Genomic DNA, 21,682 nt, shown 5'->3' with positions numbered 1-21,682 from the left:
ACACAGGATATGTAGTTTTTATTTTATGCTGACATGAGCAATTTGCACCAAATGACTCATTCACATTTCCCCCAGCAAAAAATGCAAGTACTAATATTCTGTCACCCAAACTGAAACTTAACTATTTGGGGTTTAAAACCATTTTGCTGATATTTTGATAAAAAATGTTGTTTTATTTGTTATTTCTTTGACTACTAGTGAGATTGAAAATCTTTCTGTATGTCTCTAGGCTGTTTAGATTTTTCCTCCTTTGGAATTGTCCCCTTCGTGTTTGTTTGCCTGTTTTTCTATTGTCTTGCTGTTAGTCCATTTATACACATTTTTAATATTTTTGTGTACTAATTCTTTGCTTTATGTGTTGCAAATATCTTTTCTCAGTCTATGGCTTGTCTTTAAACTTTTATGTCAGAGTTTTTAATTTGGAAGAGTGTGGTTTTTCTGTCTTACATATTTTGTGGTATGTTTTCTGCTTTAAGGAGTTTCCCATCCCTGGGTTATAAACATATTCTCTTATAATTTAATATTGTGAAATTTTTGACTTTATGATTTTTTTCCTGTCTACACTAGTCTTTTGTCTATATGTAATTTATTTTCGTAATGGTTTAAGTTAGGACTTTTTTTCATCTCAGTGTAAATAAGCACCATTTATTAATCTGTTCTTTTCCTCATTCATAGAAGAGGATACTCATACCCTATATTAAATTGCCTTATGTATCAGCTCTAGTCTGTTTATCTTTGGCTGCCCCACTATCACTCTGGAATAATTTCCACAAACTTAATGTTTTAGGATCTGATAGAGTTAGTCCCATCTCTCTTACTCTTTTTTTTTTTTTTTTTTTTTTTTTTAAACCCCTGCAGTTGTTTGGGCTACCTCACTCATTTCATATTTTTCATTAGCAAGTCAAGTGTTATGAAAAAGTCGTTTTGGGATTTTGATTGGTAATGCATTGTCCTTATGTTTAATGGTGGAGAATTGACATACTAAGTTTTGTGTCCTTTATTAAGTTGTCTTAGGCACGTGAATAAAGATCTTTGTGTTTTTCATTGGGTTCATTTTTAGGATTTGAGAAGTTTTTCTTACTATTAAGAATGAAAACTATTATTCCTGCTTGTCTTATTTATATAACCAAGTCCTCTAGCACAATGTTGATTAGAAATACTTAGAGCTTGTATCATTGTGTCAACCTGGACAATCGCCGGGATAACTTATAAAGAAACACTGATGCCCAGGTCTAATGCCAGAACGTTTACATCAGAATCTCTGGAGGAAGAGACCCAAACGTCAGCATGTTTTGAAGCTCTCCAGTCAGCTTTAATGTGCAGTAGAGGTTCAGAACCATTGCTTTAACAAAAGAATGCTACTCAAGTTTTACCACTGCATCAGATGTTTGTGGTCTGTTTCTGGCAAAACTGCTTTATCAAGTGGAGGATATGTCTTTTTTTCTTGCGTCTATTGAAGTAATCTTTTTTTTTTTTTTTTTTTTAGTTAGTAATTACATTGAAGGATTTTCTCATGAGGAACCACTCTTAAATTTAAGGGTTAAAATTTAGGTCTGTGATCATTTTGTGTCAGTTTTTGTGAATGGTGTCAGATAAGGGCCCAGTATCATTTTCTTGTATATAAATATCTATTGCCTCCACAGTATTTATTAAAAAGATTAGTTTTCTCCTTTGAATTGTCTTGGCACCCTTGTCATCAGTGAATTGAGAGTCCAAAATAAGACCTGGATTTCTGTCCTTGGATCTGTATGTCTGTCCTTATGGCAGTACCATGCAGTCTTGATTAATGTAGCTTTGAGATAGATTTTGAAATCAGAACATGAGAACTGTCCAACTTTATTGCTTTTAAAGGTTATTTAGCCTGTTCTGGGACTCTTCTTGCATTTCCATGTAAATTTTAGGATCAGTTTGTCAATATCTGCTCAAACAAGGCAGTTGGGATTTTGATAGGAATTGTACTGAAACAGTTTAGGAATGACTGTCATCTTAATAATGTTAAGTATCCTGATCCATGAACCTGGGATGATGCCTTTCCATTTATTTTTAGCTTCTGTAGTTTCTTGCAACAATGTTTTGTAGTTATTAGGGTACATGTGTCATACTTATTTTGTTAATTTTTCTCATAGGGCTTTTTTTTTTTTTTTTTTTGGGCTGCCATTATACTTGAGGTTGTTTTCTTAACTTCTTAACTTCATTTTTGGATTGCTCATTGCTAGTATGGGAATACAGCTCATTTTTATGTATCAGTCTTGTGTCCTGCCACATTGCTAAAATTGTTCCTTATTCTACTAGGCTTTTAGTGTATTCTTTAGAATTTTCTAAATACAAGCATTATCTTATTTTATTGTACTTTGCAGATTTTGTGTTTTTTACACATTGATGATTTGTGACAATCTTGCATCAAACAAGTCTGTCAGCACAATTTTTCCAACAGCATTTGCTCACTTCACATCTCTGTCATATTTTGGTAATTCTCGCAATATAGCCAAGTTTTACATTATTATTATGTTTGTTATGGTAATCTGTGATCGATGGTCTTTGATGTTACTGCTGTGACCTACTAAAGGCTATGGTGAATGCCAGTCTGAATGCCTATTTTTTCTCTTGCCTAATTGCCCTGGCCAGGTCCTATAGTGTTAATAGAAGTAGTAGTAAGAGTGGACATTCTTTTCTTTTTTCCTCTTTTTAGGGTGAAAGTATTCCGTCTTTCTTCATTAAATATGATGTTAGCTGTGCTAGCTATGGGTTTTCCAGAAATGCCCTTAAGGCTTGAGATTGAGGAAGTTTTCTTTCTGTTCCTGGTTTACTGGTTATTGTCATCATGAAAGGAAATTGGATTTTATTCATGACTTTTTTCTTCATCAGATGCTCAGTTAGTTGGTTTTATCTTATATTCTATTAATATGGTATATTACATTCCTTGATTTTCAGATAGTAAACCATCTCTGCATTTTTAGGATAAATCCCATTTGGCCATGGCTTATAATCCTTTTGATATATTGCTATATTGCTGGGCTTGGTTTGCTGGTATTTTGTTAAAGACTTTTGTGTCTATATTCTTAAAGGATATTGGTCTGTAGTTTTCTGTTAATATCTTTGGCTGGTGTCAGTATCAGATAGAGTAATAACTGGCTTTACACAATGAGTTGGTAAGTGTTCCTTCCTCTTCTGTTTTTTGGGGGGGCATGGTAAAGGGAGGGTTTGTGAAGTACTGATACTTCCTGAATGTTTGGCAGAATTCACCTGTGAAGCCTTGGCTTTACTTTGTTGGCAGTTTTAAAATTATTCATTCAGTTTTTTTGCTTGTCATAGGTCTTGGTCTCATTTCCCTTTCCTTTTGAGTCAGTGTCAGCACTTTGTGTGTTTCTAGGAATGTGTCCGTTTCATCTACTGTTTATAGATATGCATTAAAAAATACACCATTTTTTCTTTTTTTAATTTCTACAAAGTCAGCAGTGATTTTAGTTATTTTTGTCTTCTCTCATTTTTTTCTTGGTCAGAATAGTTATTTTTTCCAGAGGACCTCCCCTTTTGGTTTTATTGGTTTTTCTCTATTACTTTTCTCATCTTTTTCGTTTTCTTTCTGCTATAATATTTATTATGTACTTTCTTATCCTTTCTTTTGGGTTTCATTTTTTCATCTTTTTTTAATTTCTTAAGGTGGAAAAAATTCGATTATTTTAGATTATTGAGTTGAGGTTTTTTTGGAGGGTTTTTTGTTTTTGTTTATTTTATTTCATTTTATTTTTTAATGAAGGCATAACAGCTATAAGTTTTTTCCTAAGCATGGCTATAATGTAACCTGAAGTTTGGAATTCCCACTCGGATGCAGTGGGTTAAGGATTCAGTGTTGCTGCAGCTGTGGTGTAGGTCACAGCTGTGACTTAGACTTGATGCCTGGCCTGGGAACTTCCATATGCCATGGGTATGGCTAAAAAAGAAAAAAAAAAAAAGAAAGAAACCCAAAGTTTGGAGTGTCATGCTTTCATTTTTGTTCATCTCAAAGTATTTTTAAGTTTCCCTTGTGATTTCTTCTTTGACCCATTTGTTATTTAGGATTGTGTCTTTTGATTTTCTCATATATATGAATTTCTGTAATTTTCTTCTGTTGTTGATTTCTGATTTAATTCCATCATGATGAAATGATATGCTTTTTATTATTTCAAATTTATTGAGTCTTGTTTTATGACCAAGCGTTTCGTTTCTCCTAGAGACTCTTCAAGTGTGCATGTGAGAAGAATATATATTCTGCTGTTTATGGGTGGAGTGTTCTGTAGATGTCTAATTTGTTCACAGGTGTTTAATCTTCTGTTTCCGTGTTGGTCTTCTCTCTTGTTGTCTATCCAATATTGAAAGTGGGGTATTGAAATCTCCAACTAAAAGATAAAAATTATTTAAAAAAAGAGAAATCTGCAACTATTATTGTTTATTTTTCCATTTTTTTTTTTTTTACTTTTCACCTTCTATATTTTATTTTATTTTATTTATTTATTTTTTTGTCTTTTGAGGGCCACACCCATGGCATATGGACGTTCCCAGGCTAAGGTTCTAATCAGAGCTGCAGAGTTGCTGTGCCTATCCCATAGCAATGCCAGATCCAAGCCACAGCTTGTGACCTACATCACACACAGCTCATGGCAATGCCAGATCCTTAACCCATTGAGCAAAGCCAGGGATCAAACCTGTGTCCTCATGGATACTAGCTGGGCTTGTTAACTATTGAGCCATGATAGGAACTCCAGTTTTCACATTATGTATTTTAGAGCTACATTGTTCAGTGTGTATATTTTTATAATCATTATATCTTCTGGAGGGATTGAACCGGTACTATAAGATATTCTTTTCCTCTCACAATAATTTCTGGCTTATAGTATTATGATAGCCATTCCAGGTCCCTCCCCCCATTTTCTTTATTGCTTGCGGGGTATTGGTATATTTTGTTTTCTGTCCTTTTACTTGCCACTCATTTGTGCCTTTAAATCTAGCATTTACCTCTTGTAGATAGAATATAGCTGAGCTTTTTTTTCATCCATTCTGAAAATCTCTACCTTTTGATTGGGGTGTTTAAACAATTTACATTTCCTGTAATTACTACTAAGGTAGGATTTACACCTGCCATTTTAATATATATTATCTATATCTCCTGTCCTTATCATGACTCTGTTCCTCAATTCTTGTCATTTAAATTAAATAGATATTTTCTAGTGTATCTTTTTCATTCTCTTGTTTTTTTCACTGTATATTTTTTATTTGTTTTCTTAATTGTTGCCCTGGGGGTTATAAGTAGCATCTTAAAACAATGTACTTCAGATCATTTGTAACTTCATAGCACACAAAAACTTTGTTCTAATATACCTCCATTCCCACTTCCCATCTTTGTACTATTATTGTCAGACAAATTACACATTTTCATGTTATAAGCCACTCAATACAATTTTATAATTATTGCTTTATGCAATTGTCTTTTAAAACATATAGGAGAAGAAAGAAGTTACAAATAAAAAAAAAATACATTTATCCTCTCTACCTTTACTGGTGCTCTTTATTTTTTGTGGATTTGAGTTACTGTTTATTGTCTTTGTGTGGCTTTGAGTTACTGTTTATTGTCTTTTGTTTCATTTGTAGGGAATGCTTTTGTTTATGTGGAAATGTCTAATTTTTTACTTCATATTTAAAGGAGACTTTGGTTGAATATGGAGTTCTTGGTTGATTCTTTTCCTATTTTAATTTTGCTATCTCATCGTCTTTCAGTCTCTGTGGTTTTTGTGGGGATGTTAGCATTTACTCTTATTCAAGGTCCCCTGAACATGGTAAGTCATTTTATCGTGCTATACAACTTTAAAAATTTCTCTCTGGTGTTCAACCATTTGATTGTGATGTCCCCAAATATGGCTTTATTTGAGTTTATTCTACTTGGGTTTCCTGAGCTTCTTGAATGTGTATGTTAATATTTTTCATCCAATTTGGGGAGCTTCCAGCAATTATTTCTTCAAATTTTTTCTTTCTTTTCCCTTTTTTGGGACTCCTTTTATACTCAATTTGGTATACTTGATGTTTCCACAGGTCTGTAAGGTTCTGTTCATTTTTCTTAATTTTCTTTTCTTTCCTCTGCTCCTCAAAGTGGATAATCTCTATTGATCCACTTTCAAGTTTGCTGTTATTGCAGCTCCAATCTGTGGTTGAGCCCTTCTAAAATGGATATTTTATTTTAGTTAATATATTTTTTTAACTCCAAAATTTCTGTTTAGTTCTTTTTTATAATTTCTGTCTCTTTATTAGTTTCCTCTATTTGGTGAGTCTTATTATACATTCTTTTTTAGACATGGTTTCCTTTAGTTCTTTGACCATATTTGTAATAGCTGATCTAAAGTTTTTGTCTATCAAGTCCAAAATCTGAGTCCCTTTCAGACTGGCTGAAGGCTATTGGCTAGTTTTTTTTCCTGTATATGTGGCATACTTTCTTCCTCTTTCTTTGCATGTCTTATTTTTTCTTATTATTGAAAACTGGCCAGTTTATATTAATATAGCTCTGGTATCAGATTATTTCCCCCTCTTCTCTCAAAGTTTGTTGTTCCTGATATTGTTTTTTGTTTGTTTGTTTGTTTTCCCCCTGTTGTACGACTTCCTTGGACTAATTCATTTTCTGCTATGTGTGTGTGGCCATTGAATTCTCAGAGCTGAGCTCCGAGTCTGATAGTTACCACACTGAAAATAGAGATATTTTTCAGGGAACTCCAAGTTCGGACAAAACCTTGAATGTATTCTGGAGATGGTGGGGTTTTGGTTTTTTTTTTGTTTTTGTTTTTTGTTTTTGTCTTTTTAGGGCTGCATCCACGGCATATGGGGGTTCCCAGACTAGGGGTCAAATCAGAGCTGTAGCCGAGGGCATACACCACAGCAACACAGGATCCGGGCACATCTGCCACTACACCAAAGCTCACAGCAATGCTGGATCCTTAAGCCACTAAGCGAGGCCAGGGATCAAACCTGCATCCTCTTGGATGCTAGTCAGATTGGTTTCCGCTGAGCCACAGTGGAAATTCCTGGAGATGGTGCTTTTAACAGAGCTTCAAAAGGAATAATATCTGGAAAGCTGGTGCTTTTGGCTAGTTTCAACTGAGCTGAGGCAGGAAGTGGAATGGAAATAGCTCTAAGTTAGAAACATTAAGACCCTGCTATCTTTTTGTTTGTTTTTGTTTGGGTTGGTTTTTGGTTTTTGGCTGCACCCCTGGTTCCTAGCCAGGGACTCAACCTGCACCACAGCAGCAACCCAAGCTGCTGCAGTGGCAACACCAGATCTTTAACCTGCTGTGCCGCAAGGAAACTCCAAGACCCTGTTATCTTACTGAGGTTTGGTAGTTTCTTGGGTAGATGATTTTCACTTTGTTTTGTGGTTTTGGTTAATTACTAGAATTCTGAAATTTTTTAGTTGTTCCCCACATTTTTGTTGCTTTAGGAGAACTAGTTCGCCAACATCCCCTGATCATTTTGGAAGTTGACTCCTCATTATTCATGATTTCTTGTATAATTCAATGCTGAATTTGATTTGAATTTGATTTCCTGGTATTTAGGAGTTTCGTAAATATAAGTGATATTTTTGAATTAGGTAACATCCAGTCTTTTTCTGTGCTTTGGAATGGTTTGTAGAAGTTTTTTTTTATCTATTTGTTTGGATGGTTTAGTAGTTTTTAGTTCTGTGGAGAAAAGATTCTGCACCATTTTTTACTTTTCCTAAGGATTCTTCCTGCTTTAGTATAATTTTACTGATCATTTTCCAAATGGAGCCCCGTCCCTGCCTCTGCCTTAAGGTGACCAAATGCATTCATTGTTTTATCTTTGTTAGTATGTATAATAGTACTTAGCAGTGTTTTAGTCAAGATATCTGTCTGTGTTCACTTCTTTATCGCCAGTGCCTAGAATGGTACTGCAACATAGTATGTTCCAAATAAGACTACTTGAATGAATGAACAACTTTACTTAATCTCTTTAAATATTTCTGTGTACTACTCACTTATTTCCATCTCCAGTAAGTCTACTACTTCCTTCTGTGCTTTCATTTCCTTCCCGTACTCTACACTAGGAACTCAGTATTATAATGAATCTATAGCGCTTTTTATTTATTTTTTTTAAGTTTTTTAATCTTTTGTCTTTAGGGCCACCCCCACACATATGGAAGTTCCCAGGCTAGGGGTCCAATCGGAGCTATAGCTGCTGGCCTCCACCACAGCCACAGCAACACAGGATCCTAGTCGCTTCTGCGACCTACACCACAGCTCACAGCAAGGCCGGATCCTTAAACCACTGAGTGAGGCCAGGGATCAAACCTGCATCCTCATGGGTACTAGTTGAGTTCACTACTGCCGAGCCTGGACGGGAATTCCTTTAGCACTTTTTAAAGTAAATGTATATTGAATTGAATCTGGTTTTAGAGCTAGTTCTTTTCACTAGTATTAGTATTATTGTAACCTTTGGATAATATATTTTTACATATGTTGTGTTCTAACACTCTGTTTTTAGGCCATGGACATAGTCATTCCCTCTTTAACGGTGCTCTAGAGCAGGCGCATGGCCACGGAGATCATTGCCACGGTCATGAACTGAAACATGGTGCTGGACATGGCCACGACCACACTCATGGACACGGACACTTTCATGCTCATGGTGAGTACAGCCTAAATACTTTCAAATGGACAGCATTCTAAACAAACAAATTACGTAGATTAATTTTCCTGCTTGAAACAGTCTGTTAAAAATGTTGCAGGCAGCTTCCTTTCTAGTGAATCAGACAAATTAGTTCCCAGGGCTAGCTTATTTTTAGCCTATAATGAAATTTGCTTGGCATAAGGCTTTTTCAGTGAGTATATGATAATAAAATACCACTATTTTAAATAAGTGTCAGTGAATGAGGAACAATTACATTTTAGCAAATGAAAATTAAGTGTGGCGGGGCCTTTTGTGTCATACATATATAGGCTTGTAAAAACATGATAGAGGTTTTTTATTTTTTCACATTTTTAATTTTAATTTTAATAGATTTCAGCTGATTTTTACCTTCATCTGCCCTTAGAAATCTTTATGATATATGATATATCTTTATGATATGATAACTTACATAGCATTGGGTACTGTGATAAGGTATTTATCAACTTAACATTTTATTTTAAAATTATATTTAAATAGTTTAGAGTATAGATTAATAGACAGAAGCTGCTTAGGTGATATAGTTTGATTGATCTTTAAATCAATTACATGCATAAACATTGCTAGTACTTGCCACATAGGCAGAATCTTAAAGCTTTCAATTTGAACATATGAAAGAGGCCTTAGAGATTGACTATTAAGCCCCTAATTTTTTTCGGTCTCTAAAATGTGCTGTATTTTTGTAACTATTACATGGGTATGCTTTAAAACCTTTCCTAAGTTTTTGTTGACATGCCTCCCAAAAGAATTTTGAAAAACTGTATTCCTCACATTTTCAGGATGATTTCTTAAAAAAATTATTTGTTTAAATAATTGCAAAGAATATAATTTCTGATAATTTATAGATTATATTTTAGAATGGAACTTCAGTATTACTCTATTGCATGTGGTCAATAGACTCTAAGTACCTTAGTGGTTTGAATCCACACTATCACCCATTCAAAAATATATAAAGTTATAAATTTTATAGCATCCTGTTTTTCCTTGAAGTCTTATTTTGATTTCTTCTCCTTTCCAGAAATTTACAAAATGGAGTATATTTGTCTTGTCTTTAATTGATCATCTGTTACATTTCTTGGCAATAAAATATGAATGTAAATTAAATTTTTTAATTTCTTAGGGACACAGAGAGCATTTAAACATTTCTTTTGGATGGAGTTATTATAACTTCCTAGTATAAAGCGAATCAAAATAGTTCTTTTTTGATCTTTGATAATATACATAATCATTAAAAAGAGACATTTTATTTGAAATACATATCTTAATGAGATGATTAGAACTCTTTTTTTCTGTTCGTTTATGGACAGGTAAACTTTAAGATAGGTGAAAAGGAGCCCTTCTGTGGTCAAGAGGGAGAATGGTAGGTGGAAAAGAAGAATATAGCTTTCAAAATGATTATGTCAAAAATGACTGTCTTGTCTCTTAAGCAAGTGATGTTGGGACAGCTGGACAGCTGCTTGTAAATCAGTGAAGTTAGAGCACAGCCTCACACCACACACAAAAATTAACTCCAAATGGCTTAAAGACCTAAATATAAAAGGTGACACTGTAAAACTCCTGGAAGAGAACATAGGCAGATCTATCAGTGTTTCTTAGGTCGGTCTCCCAAAGCAATAGAAATAAAAGCAAAAAAAACAAATGGAGCCTAATCAAACTTACAAGCTTTTACATAGCAAAGAGAACCATAAGCAAAATGAAAAGACAGACTGTGGACTAGGAGAAAATATTTGCAAACAATATGACTGACAAGGGCTTAATTTCCAAAATATGCAAACCGTTCATACAGCTCAATTACAAAAAACCCCAAAACAACCCAATCCAAAAAATGGGCAGAAAAGAAGAAATTTAAAACAAAAACAAACAAATAAAAAAAACGGACAGAAGACCTAAATAGACATTCTCCAAAGAAGACATACAGATGGCCAATAGGCACATGAAAAGATGCTCAACATCAGTACTAACTGAGAAATAGAAATCCTAACTGCAGTGAGGTACCACTGGTCCGAATGGCCATCACTGAAAAGTGTGCAAATGACAAATGCTGCAGAGGGTGCAGAGAAAAGGGAGCCCTCCTACACTGTTGGTGGGAATGCAAATTGGTGCAGCCGCTATGGAAATAGTATGGAGGTTCCTTAAAAAACTAAAAATAGGGTTGCCACATGATCCAGCAATCCCATTTCTGGGCATATATCTGGAGAAAACTCCAAAAAGATACGTGCACCCCAGTGTTCACTGTAGCACCATTTACATTAGCCAAGACATGAAAGACTCCTAAATGTCCATCTTTAGAGGAATAGATTAAGAAGACATGGTATATACACGCAATGGAATACTGCTCATCCATCAGAAAGAATGAAACAATACCATTTGCACTAAGCTGGGTGGATCATCATAGTAAGCGAAGTTAGCCAGACAGCGAAAAACAAGCATCGGATGCGAGCACTTATATGTGGAATCTAAAAAGGGATACAAATGAACTTACTTGCAGAACAGAAACAGAGTCACAGACCCAGAGAATAGACTTTTCGTTACCAAGGGGGGGAATCAGGGATAAACTGGGAGTTTGGGATTACGAGATACAGACTCCTATATATAAACTAGATAAACAGCAAGGTCCCACTGTACAGCACAGGGAACCGTATTCAGTATCCTGTAAAAAGCCGTAATGGAAAACTAATGACTGTCTTCATCTGGACCAACCAACCTTGTAAAGACAAGTCTGGGGTGTTGCTGGATTTTTAGAACAGTTACACTTCTGATTACCAGCAGGCTTTTCAAGGCAGCTCTATCTTTCTCTCCACACCTCAGTGCCATGTTCAGACAGAAAGCATTGTGTAGCCTTATGCATTTGTACTCCTTCTGGCGTTGTTACAGTGCTCTGTCAAAGCTGCCGTCGTAAGGGTCCGTCCACTCCTTGGTGCTGTGAGCCAAGAACTGTGGCTCCGTTGGTCATGATCAGAAAGTGCGTCGGCCTCCTGATGATCCTTTTAACACATGCTGTTTTTACCACCTCTCTTTACCTTGCTCACTTGTATTTTCTCCATTGAGATTAAAGTTGATTAATAACCTTCCAAGGGTTCAAGTATAAAAACTGCGTATTTTTCATTTCTTCATAATAAAGGCAAAATGAAAAAATATCTTTATCTCCTCTGTGTGAAAAGCTGGCCACATTCATCTGGAATCTATTGGGAAACTACTGTTGCCATAGTCCAGTTTTCCTGGGTGCCATCCTGGCTTCATTTCTTGGTCTTCTTAGAATATCAAACAGTCTTTTTTTTTTTTTTTCTGGATTTTCCAGTTGTAAAATTGGTGTAGCAAATGCTATAACATATGTTATGAATATTAGAAGACTGATATGTTTTTAATTTACTGTGTTTTTTTAACCACCTTTCTTAATATAATAATTTCATAAATACTTTGTAATGTTGATGCATCTTGATATTTCCTGTCTATCTTCATTTAATTACCATATTAAATTTTAAAAATGATTTTGTAGGTCTGATGTGGCTATATAGTCATGCATCCTTCCCGATACATTTGAATGAAAAGTACTCTGAATTGCAAAAATTGAATCAGGAATTGAAGACATGTTTTAAAATAATTTAACTTAACTCTCTACAGATGGCCCTTCCTTAAAAGAAACAACAGGACCCAGTAGACAGATTTTACAAGGTATGATAAGCAATTTGTATATTTCTCAGTTTTATGAAACTGGTTTCATAGTTTTGGTCTATCTGAAGTTTTCCTTTAAGAAAAATATATAAAATGGTGTTTGTGGGTTGTGTTTGTTTGTTTGGTCTTTTTTAGGCCTACAGCCATGGCATATGGAGGTTCCGAGGCTAGGGGTCTAACTGGAGCTGTAGCTGCCAGCCTACACTGCAGCCACAGCAACAAGGGATCCAAGCCGCGTCCGCGACCTACACCACAGCTCACTGCAATGCCAGATCCTTAACCCACTGAGTGAGGCCAGGGATTGAACCTGCATCCTCATGGATGCTAGTCAGATTTGTTTCCCCTGAGCTATGGCAGGAACTTCCAAAACAATATTTGTGTTTAAAATGTTTGTGTTTAAAATGTTAAAATTAAGTTTATTAGCAGACATTCTTTTAACTGTCACCGGGCTGTTTTCTCAGATTTAATAAGAAGATTAAAATATTCTGAAACTGTACTACTTAAATATAATTAAATACCCATGTCAGTAACTCTAGTAACACCACAGTAGTATGTTTGCCTTTGTGGGATTACTAAATAATTCTTCCGAGAATAATATTTAATATATGTTTATGTTTTGGAAAACTTTAGTGCTAAAATGTAATGCATCCACACCCAAAGAAGGTATAACACCAAGAATGAACCCAAATGTAAACTGAGGACTTTGGGTCATAATGATGTGTCAGTTGTAACAAACACACCACTGGTGGAGGATGATGAGTAAAGCTGTGCTTGAGTTGGGACAGTGGCTGTAAGAGAAATCTGTGTCTTCTACTTCGTTTTGCTGTACATCTAAAACCGCTCTCAAAAATAAAGTTTCTTTCTTTTTTTTTTTTTTTAATGTCATGAGAAGTGAGATCTCATATCCATAGGCATCAAATAATGACACCTAAACAGCCACTTACATATGAAATGATGTATTACAGAATTTTACAGGCCAGGGAAAAATCAGTCTTGTTTATGAACTGTAGTAGTTTCTTTTGGGGAATGTGAACCCATCTTTGGCCCTGGGTTTCCATTGTCAAAGTTTCCTAATTCCCAGCTCCCTGCTTTTATTAACTTTATTAACTTTTTCAGTCTGACTTTCTCACCAGTTTGTGATCCAATTTTGACTGTACTTATTTTTTTCCACTATCTTTTGATATAGCTATTGCTTTTTATTTTTTCACTGTGAATGTGTTCCTCCATACTGAGGAGCTTATTTCAGGAAGCTTAAATGTGTTTTTTAGACTTTGTAGGTTCTACTAAGTCCTTAAGGCTTTCAGCTTTTATGTAAGTTAAACGTGTTAATTTAGATTTGTTTCTTTAGTGATTTTCTTAGTTACTAGAAAGTAAGAGGGGTTAGTTAATGATAGTTGCAAATGAAACCAGTTTTCAAGTCAGCAAATAAGATGAAGCCAGGGACTTGCCAGTCAAAGGAAAATCAAGAGCAAAGGATTTTCTTTTTCCTTTCAGTGTTTTGAGCTGTTTTCATTTCTCATCCTACCAAAACATTAAGAATATAAAGGTTTGAATATCCCTTGAGAGTTTTGAAGCTTAGGGACCCTCAATCCACTTCCATGTGTATCTCTTTCCAGTTTTATTTTTAAAATTTAAATTGGTCCTGACACTTATTGATTTGTTTAATTCTTTGCTATTTGAAATGCCATGGAGAAATGGAGTATTTTTTTCTACAAGTATGCTTCTAACATAATGTATTTTTGTTATAGAAAAAAAGAGCCATTAGCTTTTTGAGAAATTGTTATAAAAGTTGATACCTTATGCAAATGAAAGAGTGTATTAGGTACTGAGGAATGAATTATATTTGGTATTAATACATGATATAAAATTCCACATTAGCAGATTGATTGGATCATATTTTCCTAGGATGTATTAAAAGTCAATTCAAGTGTATTAAGATTCAATTAAGGACTCTTTAGTAGTCCATTTTAAAATTATTAGAAAGTATTTTCAAGTTTGAATAAATCTATGTTTTATACTTAAAACATAATAATTGGTTTACCTTTAATTGCCCAGTGAATAATAATATAAAAACCAAGTATTTCTAAAGTAGATAGTTTTTACATATTAGATATTTCTTTTTAGATAGAATAGGTGTTGCTGTTGAATAATGTTCTATTTTTAGTGATACATGAAGTTTGAGACAATGCTTTGCTGTATGGTAAATTTTACATCTTAAATATCTAAATATTGAATAATTTGTCAGTTAATTTCTTAAAATATTGTTTACTAAACTTTTTGACTCTTTTAATGGTTTTCTAGTCAAGTGTCAATTACTAAATGTTTAATATATCTAGGTTTTTGAGCAATTAGAATATCAGTATCCTACCAAGTCAATATCTAATTATTAAAAGTGCAAAATATATTTACATCACTTTAAAATAATCAAATATCTACTTTCTTTCATATCAGATTTGAATTTAATATGCAACTTTAGGTAACAGTATGTTCAGGATAATTAATAAGTATCTCAGGATTAGTTGTGGTCCATAGGAAACTCTAGTCTCAAAATGTACTCATTTTAATTACCAGCAGAGGGCTCTGTGTATACATATATTTGTAGTTATAAGCCATGTTTTCTTGACTGATTCTTTCAGGCTAATGTGGTTTTCTTCGAACAAATTACTAATTAACTTCTGGACTCTTAACCGGAGATGAATGTGCACAAAACCATTTTGAAGTCGATTATTTCTCTACTTATTTATTTATTTATTTATTGTCTTTTGTCTTTTTAGGGCTACATCTGCAGCCTATGGAGGTTCCCAGGCTATGGGTCCAATCAGAGCTACAGCTGCCGGCCTACACCAGAGCCACGGCAGTGAGGGATCCAAGCTGTGTCTGCGACCTACGCCACCGTTCATGGCAACACCGGATCATTAACCCACTGAGCGAGATCGAACCCACGACCTCATGGCTCCTAGTCGGATTTGTTTCCACTGTGCCACAGTGGGAACTCCTACTTCTTCATTTGTATTAGAGCAAAATATCAAGGATCATTAAGAGTGAGTTTAATTTATGAGTGAAATATTTTAATCCCTGCTGTTTTCTCAAAAGGAAAAGATTATTTCAATTCCCAGAGGTACTATTATTTCTTTACTAAGCAGTGAATCTGCATTCTTACTGATTTTCAAACTGGTATTTGTTTTTTTATATATATAAAATCAAGAATATAGTTTTAAGATACATTTGCATCTTCAATTGATCAGAAAATGTTATTTTGATTCTCATTATGCTTTATTTCTAGGTGTATTTTTACACATTCTAGCAGATACACTTGGGAGTATTGGTGTAATTGCCTCTGCCATCATGATGCAAAATTTTGGTCTGATGATAGCGGATCCTATTTGTTCAATTCTGATAGCCATCCTCATAGTTGTAAGGTAAGTGTTGGTATGTTACTTTTAAGTATTAAAAATGAAAGGTGATAAATACGCTTCTTAAGCTACAGATCTAAATGATTATTATGTTGGCTTTTTTTTTTTTAATCTTTAACAAATTCCTACCTAGACTTTTTTTCCTTTCAGCTTCCTATTTTTTTTCTGTTTACCTAGGTTTTGATGTTTCTTTTTGATATTTAGTAATTAATCTTTTTTGTCCGTAATTCACATCGCTAGGAAGTTTCTTGAATCCAACACTATATCTATAGAGCCGAGCACTGGAAATATAAACTATATTAATGTTAGAATTAATATTATTCCTTTGAGATCTGTATTTTGCACTCTCAAATGCAAAAGAATATTAAAATCTGTCCTAGAGCTATTTTTAGTTTATAAAGTCTAGTAAAACTGCTTCCTGAAGTACATGCATGACCATCCACCTATCTAGATTGTAACTTCTTGAGGAAGGATCTGTCTTGAGTGCTTTGGCTCTGTGTTGCCTGTCACAGTACTAATGTGTATGAAAAAGTGTAAGTGTGGCTGTGTGTAAATTCTCAATAAGTCTCTTCTGAATTAATAGATAGTTACCGTCGCTTAAACTTAGGTCAGTTTATTTTATTATTACTTTCATTTTTACCAGACTAATCATCGGTCTTGAATTATGTATGTCCCTGTGCCTTGGTTGGACTGTTTTTGTTGCATTTATCTGTGATTTTACTGCTAGTAAAGCTGTCTTGGTAATGATAGCAAAGACCTGCTCGAGAGCAGATGGTGATGATTTTTATAGCTTGTAGTTGAATAGACTAGAACAGACGTAATAAATTACAATGAAATTAAAATCTTATAAATCATAAATTCGTCATAAATGTAGGCTTTTGAGTTTTTTCTTAAAAATAGAATATGCATATTAAATGTGCAGCTTGTTTTAAAATTTTCTTTAAATTATGTGTACTAGGAAGCAACTCTGCTATGTAAAAGCCTTTTATGAAGCTCGGAATCTCTTTTCTTCATCTTCGGAAATCTTACTATCCTTGTTTGAAAAATCACCTTAGATATTGCATAGTCTATGAATTTAACCCTGAGAGATTAGGTAACGTACATCTGTGCCTCTTTATGAACAATGTTCAGTGTTCATTTTATTTCGTGTTATAATCCTTGGTTGCTTCTAATACTTCTTAGAGTAAGGTCTTCCTCTGGTTTTGTCTCCACTGTCATTAGCTATCTAATTCTCCTATGATTTGTTGCTTGAAGAGGTTGGACTCTCTGTCTCCCTCTAAATTCTTTTCCACGCTGTGGCCAAAGTGATCTTTCTTTAATGAAGATGAAGGTACATGGAAAAATTATCTTGCTCTAAAGCCTTCCATGGCTTTCTTACCTTCAGGATAACGTGTGAAGTTCTTACTAGGGTTTCCTCTTGATAGCCACTTACTTTCAGTCTTTCTCTCACCTCTTCTTAATTTATAGTCTGCTCTCCAGCTACAGTAAGTAACTTCCAGTTCCCCAAAAATATGTTTTGAACTCTCTGGATTCTGGGCTTTGCTCATGTTTCCTCTCCAAAATAAACTACTCTTCCACCAACTGTCCTTCTCCTTCCCCTTGACCTCCGCAAGTGCATAGATCACAACCGCTCATCCTTGAGGTCAGGTTTCAGTTTAAATGGCACTTCCTTGAGGAAGAATTTTCTGATTCTTCACCTCTTTGCCTGGGTTAAGTATACCTATAGCACCCTCTGCTAGTCGTCTCCTGGCATTTACTTCCTCTATTTGAAAGAGCCTGTCTTATGGTGTCCCTTAAGCTTCGTGAGGCAAAACTGTTCTTCAGTTGTTGTAAAATCAGCAGGTGACTCTGCCAGGCCAAAAGTTCATAAATTTTGTGTTTGAATTAAAGTGAATTCATATTTTTTCAGCCTCAGAGAACGACTTCCTCTAATTCCAAATCAGGAATTCTTACTTAGTTCTATTCCCACTCATCTGTTCTACAAAGAGTGACTGACTGAATGAATAATAAACAAAATAATAAAAAATAAAAATAAATAAAAATAAAGATGCACACACACAGAGAACAAGAGAATTTTTTTTACTGGAATATATCATTATAAACTACACACATCAGGAGTTCCCATTGTGGCTCAGTGGGTTAAGAATCTGACATAGTGTCCATGAGAATGTGGGTTCAATCCCTGGCCTCCCTCAGTGGGTTAAGAATCACAGATGCAGCTCCTAACTAGCTGTGACTGTGGCGTAGCCGGGCACCTGCAGCTCCATTTCAACCCCCAGCCTGGGAACTTCCATGTGCCACGAGTTTTGCCTTAAAAAGGAAAAGAAAGAAAAAAAAAAAAAACTACACCAATCATTTTCAACAAATATTTATCAAGTAGATCTTTTCACCAGGGTGCCGAAAGGACAAGGTACTCACTGGTTTGATCTTACGTTATAGTAGGAGAGAGACACAAACAAATTAAGCAATAAACCGCTCGGCTATCAAGCCTCTGTTATTGTGCAGAGGGTTAATATAGATAAGATAGTGACTGAGATGCCACTTGAGATGAGGTGACAAGGGAAGGGCTTGGGATGAAAGATGTGAATGTGGGTGCTCTCAGCTATGTGTGCGTTTAACGCCGTGAGATTGGCTGAGTTTGCCGAGAGAATGAGGATTGATTGATAGAGAGAGTCTGTCTATCTAGAGAGTCCCCTAGCCTGAGTGTTAGGGGACGTGGGGCGTAAGAAGCAATTCCAGCAGAGGAGAGTAAAGTGGAGTGGCCAGTGAGGGGGAGGAAAGACAAGCAGGCCTTGTTTTAGGAGCCCCATAAAGAAAGTGTTTCAAACAGGAAGGAATAATCAACCGCAGTAAATGCTGTTGGGCCAGTAATTGGTGACTTAGGTAAGATGCCCAGAAGGATGATGAAGTGATGAGAATGAAAGCCTGATCACAGTAGCTTCCAGAGAGAAATATGCCCACTATTCTATGTGGAATGGATGGTCAACGGGGACCCGCTGTAGAGTGCAGGACACTGCTTAATGTCCTGCAATAACCTATATGGGAAGAGAGTCTGAAAAAGAATGGCCAAGGTACGTGTATAACTGAATCCCTTTGCTGTACAGCAGAAATGAATGCAACATTGTAATCAGCGATGCGTCAATAAAAATTTTTTAATTAAAAAAATAGAAAATGGGAGGGGGAGAAAAGGAGCTGACTGTAGTCAGCTCCTTTTCAAGGCCTTTCGCTGTAGTGGGGAGCGGCGTGACCGCTGGCAACACCGAGGGTTCACTTTGAGGTTTGTGGTCATGAAGTTAAAGTGAAAACAACCGGTACAGGTGTGAGTTTATTTTCCTCGTCTTGTTCAGCTACTTGGTAAAAGGTATAGAATAGGCAGAGCACTGGATTTAAAAGGTTTGGGGCCTTGTTAGGTGAGTACAGACAGCATGAGCAGGGAGCAAGTCAGGCACGACAGTCGTGGGAAACTAAGATTTAGAGGTGAAAATAGACTCTGAAAAAGAAAAGTGATGAGGTTAGTGGACTGGATGGCGTTCCGGGAGACGTGTTAGGGTAGAAGGATTGGGGGAAGAAATCTAGACGCAGGCAGCTATGCGAGAGGCTTGAAACTGAGATCTTTAGGTCCAGTGTCTGATCACAGGGGTGGAGCCAGGAAAAGGTCATCACATAGAGGCCACATGTTGGGTGGATTGTCCACATGGGTATTTAAATGAAGAGTAATGAAAACGAGAGAGGCGGAGAGAGAATAAGCCTGTCGCTAAACCCTTTGGCGACTCAAGGGGGCCATCAAGAACTGCATTGCCGGTAGTTAGGACAGGGCAGGGAGCGAGTGGAATGATCTGGCATCATGGGCCTTAAAGGAGCCGCGCTGGGAGGAAGTGGGAGGAAGAGTGGTAGTGATGAGGCGGCAGGACCTGACCTCACCGCAGGTCCCAGTGTTCAGGGAGTTGGGGGGGGGGATACTGTGGGGGGGTGTCCTCGGGGCAGCCCGTTCTCATGCAGGCTCTTCAGAGGAGAGGCTAAGGCTTTAATCAAAATTGCAGACCTAAACGTAGTTTTTTAAAATTATGGAAAGAGTTACATTGATGAAGAAACTTGGTAAAGTATGAAAAAGGACAAGGGAAAAAATTACACGTGGTCCTACCAGCCAAGAGAACCATGTTAAAATTTTTATGCATTTGAAATTTTCTCTTCCGAGCCTCTTTTCATATATATATATATATATATATATATACATATATATATATAATTTCCATATATAGCATTTTTATCTGTATTATGTCTACAAATTTATATTCTGAGTAAGAAAAGATTTTTTTAGCTTTTTCTAATAATAAATATATAGTCATTATAGAAAACTTGGGAAATGATGAAAAGTGTAAAGAAGTAAGATCAGTTAGGATCTCAACACCCAGAGGTTCCATTATTACTTTAACGGTATTTCTTTACAGTCTCTCTTTTTTTTTTTTCCCCCCCATTATTGAGTTTCTACTACATGTGCTGATTATTCAGCTTGGTCGGTAGTAGAGCCTTCACAGGTTCTCCATGAACGATAATGGTACAGTTATTGTTTTAAGTCAGTAAAGTTTGGGGATGATTTATCAGGTAGCTCGGTCTTAATTCAGGTCTATACATGACAAGATGATACAGGGCCACACAGGAGAGTGAGTCATTATTGGAAAGGATTCGTATCTCATGTATTTCTGAGGTAAATCAACAAGTCTGACTTTGCCTTTACAAAAAGCATATTTTCTTAAGTGGAAGGCAGTAAAAAAGCAAGGTAGCGCCAAAGTACAAAATAACGATATTCCAGTTGTCTGTTTTTTGTTAAGAAAGCAAATTTAATTTTACTTAAATATTCACATTATAATGAAATATTTGTCAGGAGATGACTTTGAGATGCTTATAAAATTGGTTAAGAGTTTGCCTAATTAGCCAAAGCTGATTTTAGGAAATAGATGAAAACTTTCAAGCACTCAACAAAATGGAGTATAGAGAAGTAATTTTCTTTACCATTGCTTTTTATATATATTTGCAATTCACTCAAACAAGAGACATAAACATTCTCTAGATCTAAATGTTCCTCAGTTGAGAACATGCCATGGCAATAGAGCTCTAGCCCTTCTTGGCTGCCCAGTGTTGCATTATCACATTCAAGTGGCAATAATTTCCTAGAAAAAGACTTTTTTTCCCCCCTCTCGTTTTCTAACACAGGCAAAGGGTGATATCAACTTCTGTATGAAACTGGGTTGTAGCATGATGAATTTTGTTTCCTAATGAAAAGCAGGATATTGAGTATAATAGTGAGAGTATAATTTTTTATCATCTGAAAATACAGCAGATTTCAATGTAATTTTGCTCCTCTTTTCCCCATTAGTAAGTTGAATTGGAATGGAAAGTGGATTGATAACTTAAGAGTACAGAAATCTGAACAATTACTTGTAACTTTGTACTGTGATTTAAAAGTTACATAGATTTTTGATTCACTTATAAAAGGTACCTGTGCATGATGGGAAGAAATATATAAACAGGATGCAGAAATAAGCTTTGTTACTGGTGTGGCATTTCTGAAACCTTGCTGGAGGTTTTGTTTTGTTTTGTTTTGTTTTGTTTTAAATCAGTTTTCTTCAACTCATAAGTTATATTCTTATGGTGTTATGGTGCTCTGTACCCTTCACTGTAATCATTTGTAAATACAAAGAAAACCTTTTTTTTTTTTTTTTTTAAGAAACTGTCTTTTTGTTAGGGGCAAAGTTATTCAAATAATATGTTTATTTCTTATCATATGGAAGAAAAAAATAGCCCACTTTTTTTTTGACGCAAACTAAGGTACAGGCTTTATAAATGCCAGATAATGGGCATAAATTGAGGTATGAAGTGGAAAGAATATGTAATGAAAC

The 21,682-nt window shown here is 35.4% G+C and overlaps 1 protein-coding gene across 4 annotated transcripts in view; it reads left to right on the top strand.

Annotated features, from left to right (window-relative positions):
- The window catches only part of SLC30A7 (solute carrier family 30 member 7), an 81,695-nt gene that overhangs the window by 20,626 nt on the left and 39,387 nt on the right, over positions 1 to 21,682 (top strand). For 2 of the 4 annotated variants that reach the window (XR_014842749.1, NM_001136211.1), the window contains 3 exon segments: positions 8,518 to 8,661; positions 12,322 to 12,372; positions 15,656 to 15,791. Coding sequence is in view for 1 of the 4 variants with exons in the window: in NM_001136211.1 (NP_001129683.1) it covers positions 8,518 to 8,661; positions 12,322 to 12,372; positions 15,656 to 15,791 (331 nt within the window). In the remaining 3 variants the exon portion in view is untranslated. 4 annotated transcript variants of the gene reach the window in all.

Source organism: Sus scrofa, chromosome 4 (genome assembly GCF_054392235.1).
Source record: "Sus scrofa isolate SSC_HxYL_T2T_F1_AM1 chromosome 4, Sscrofa_HxYL_maternal_Yorkshire_Landrace_v2.0, whole genome shotgun sequence".
NCBI lineage: Eukaryota > Metazoa > Chordata > Mammalia > Artiodactyla > Suidae > Sus > Sus scrofa.
This window is presented reverse-complemented; position numbering and strand designations above follow the sequence as displayed.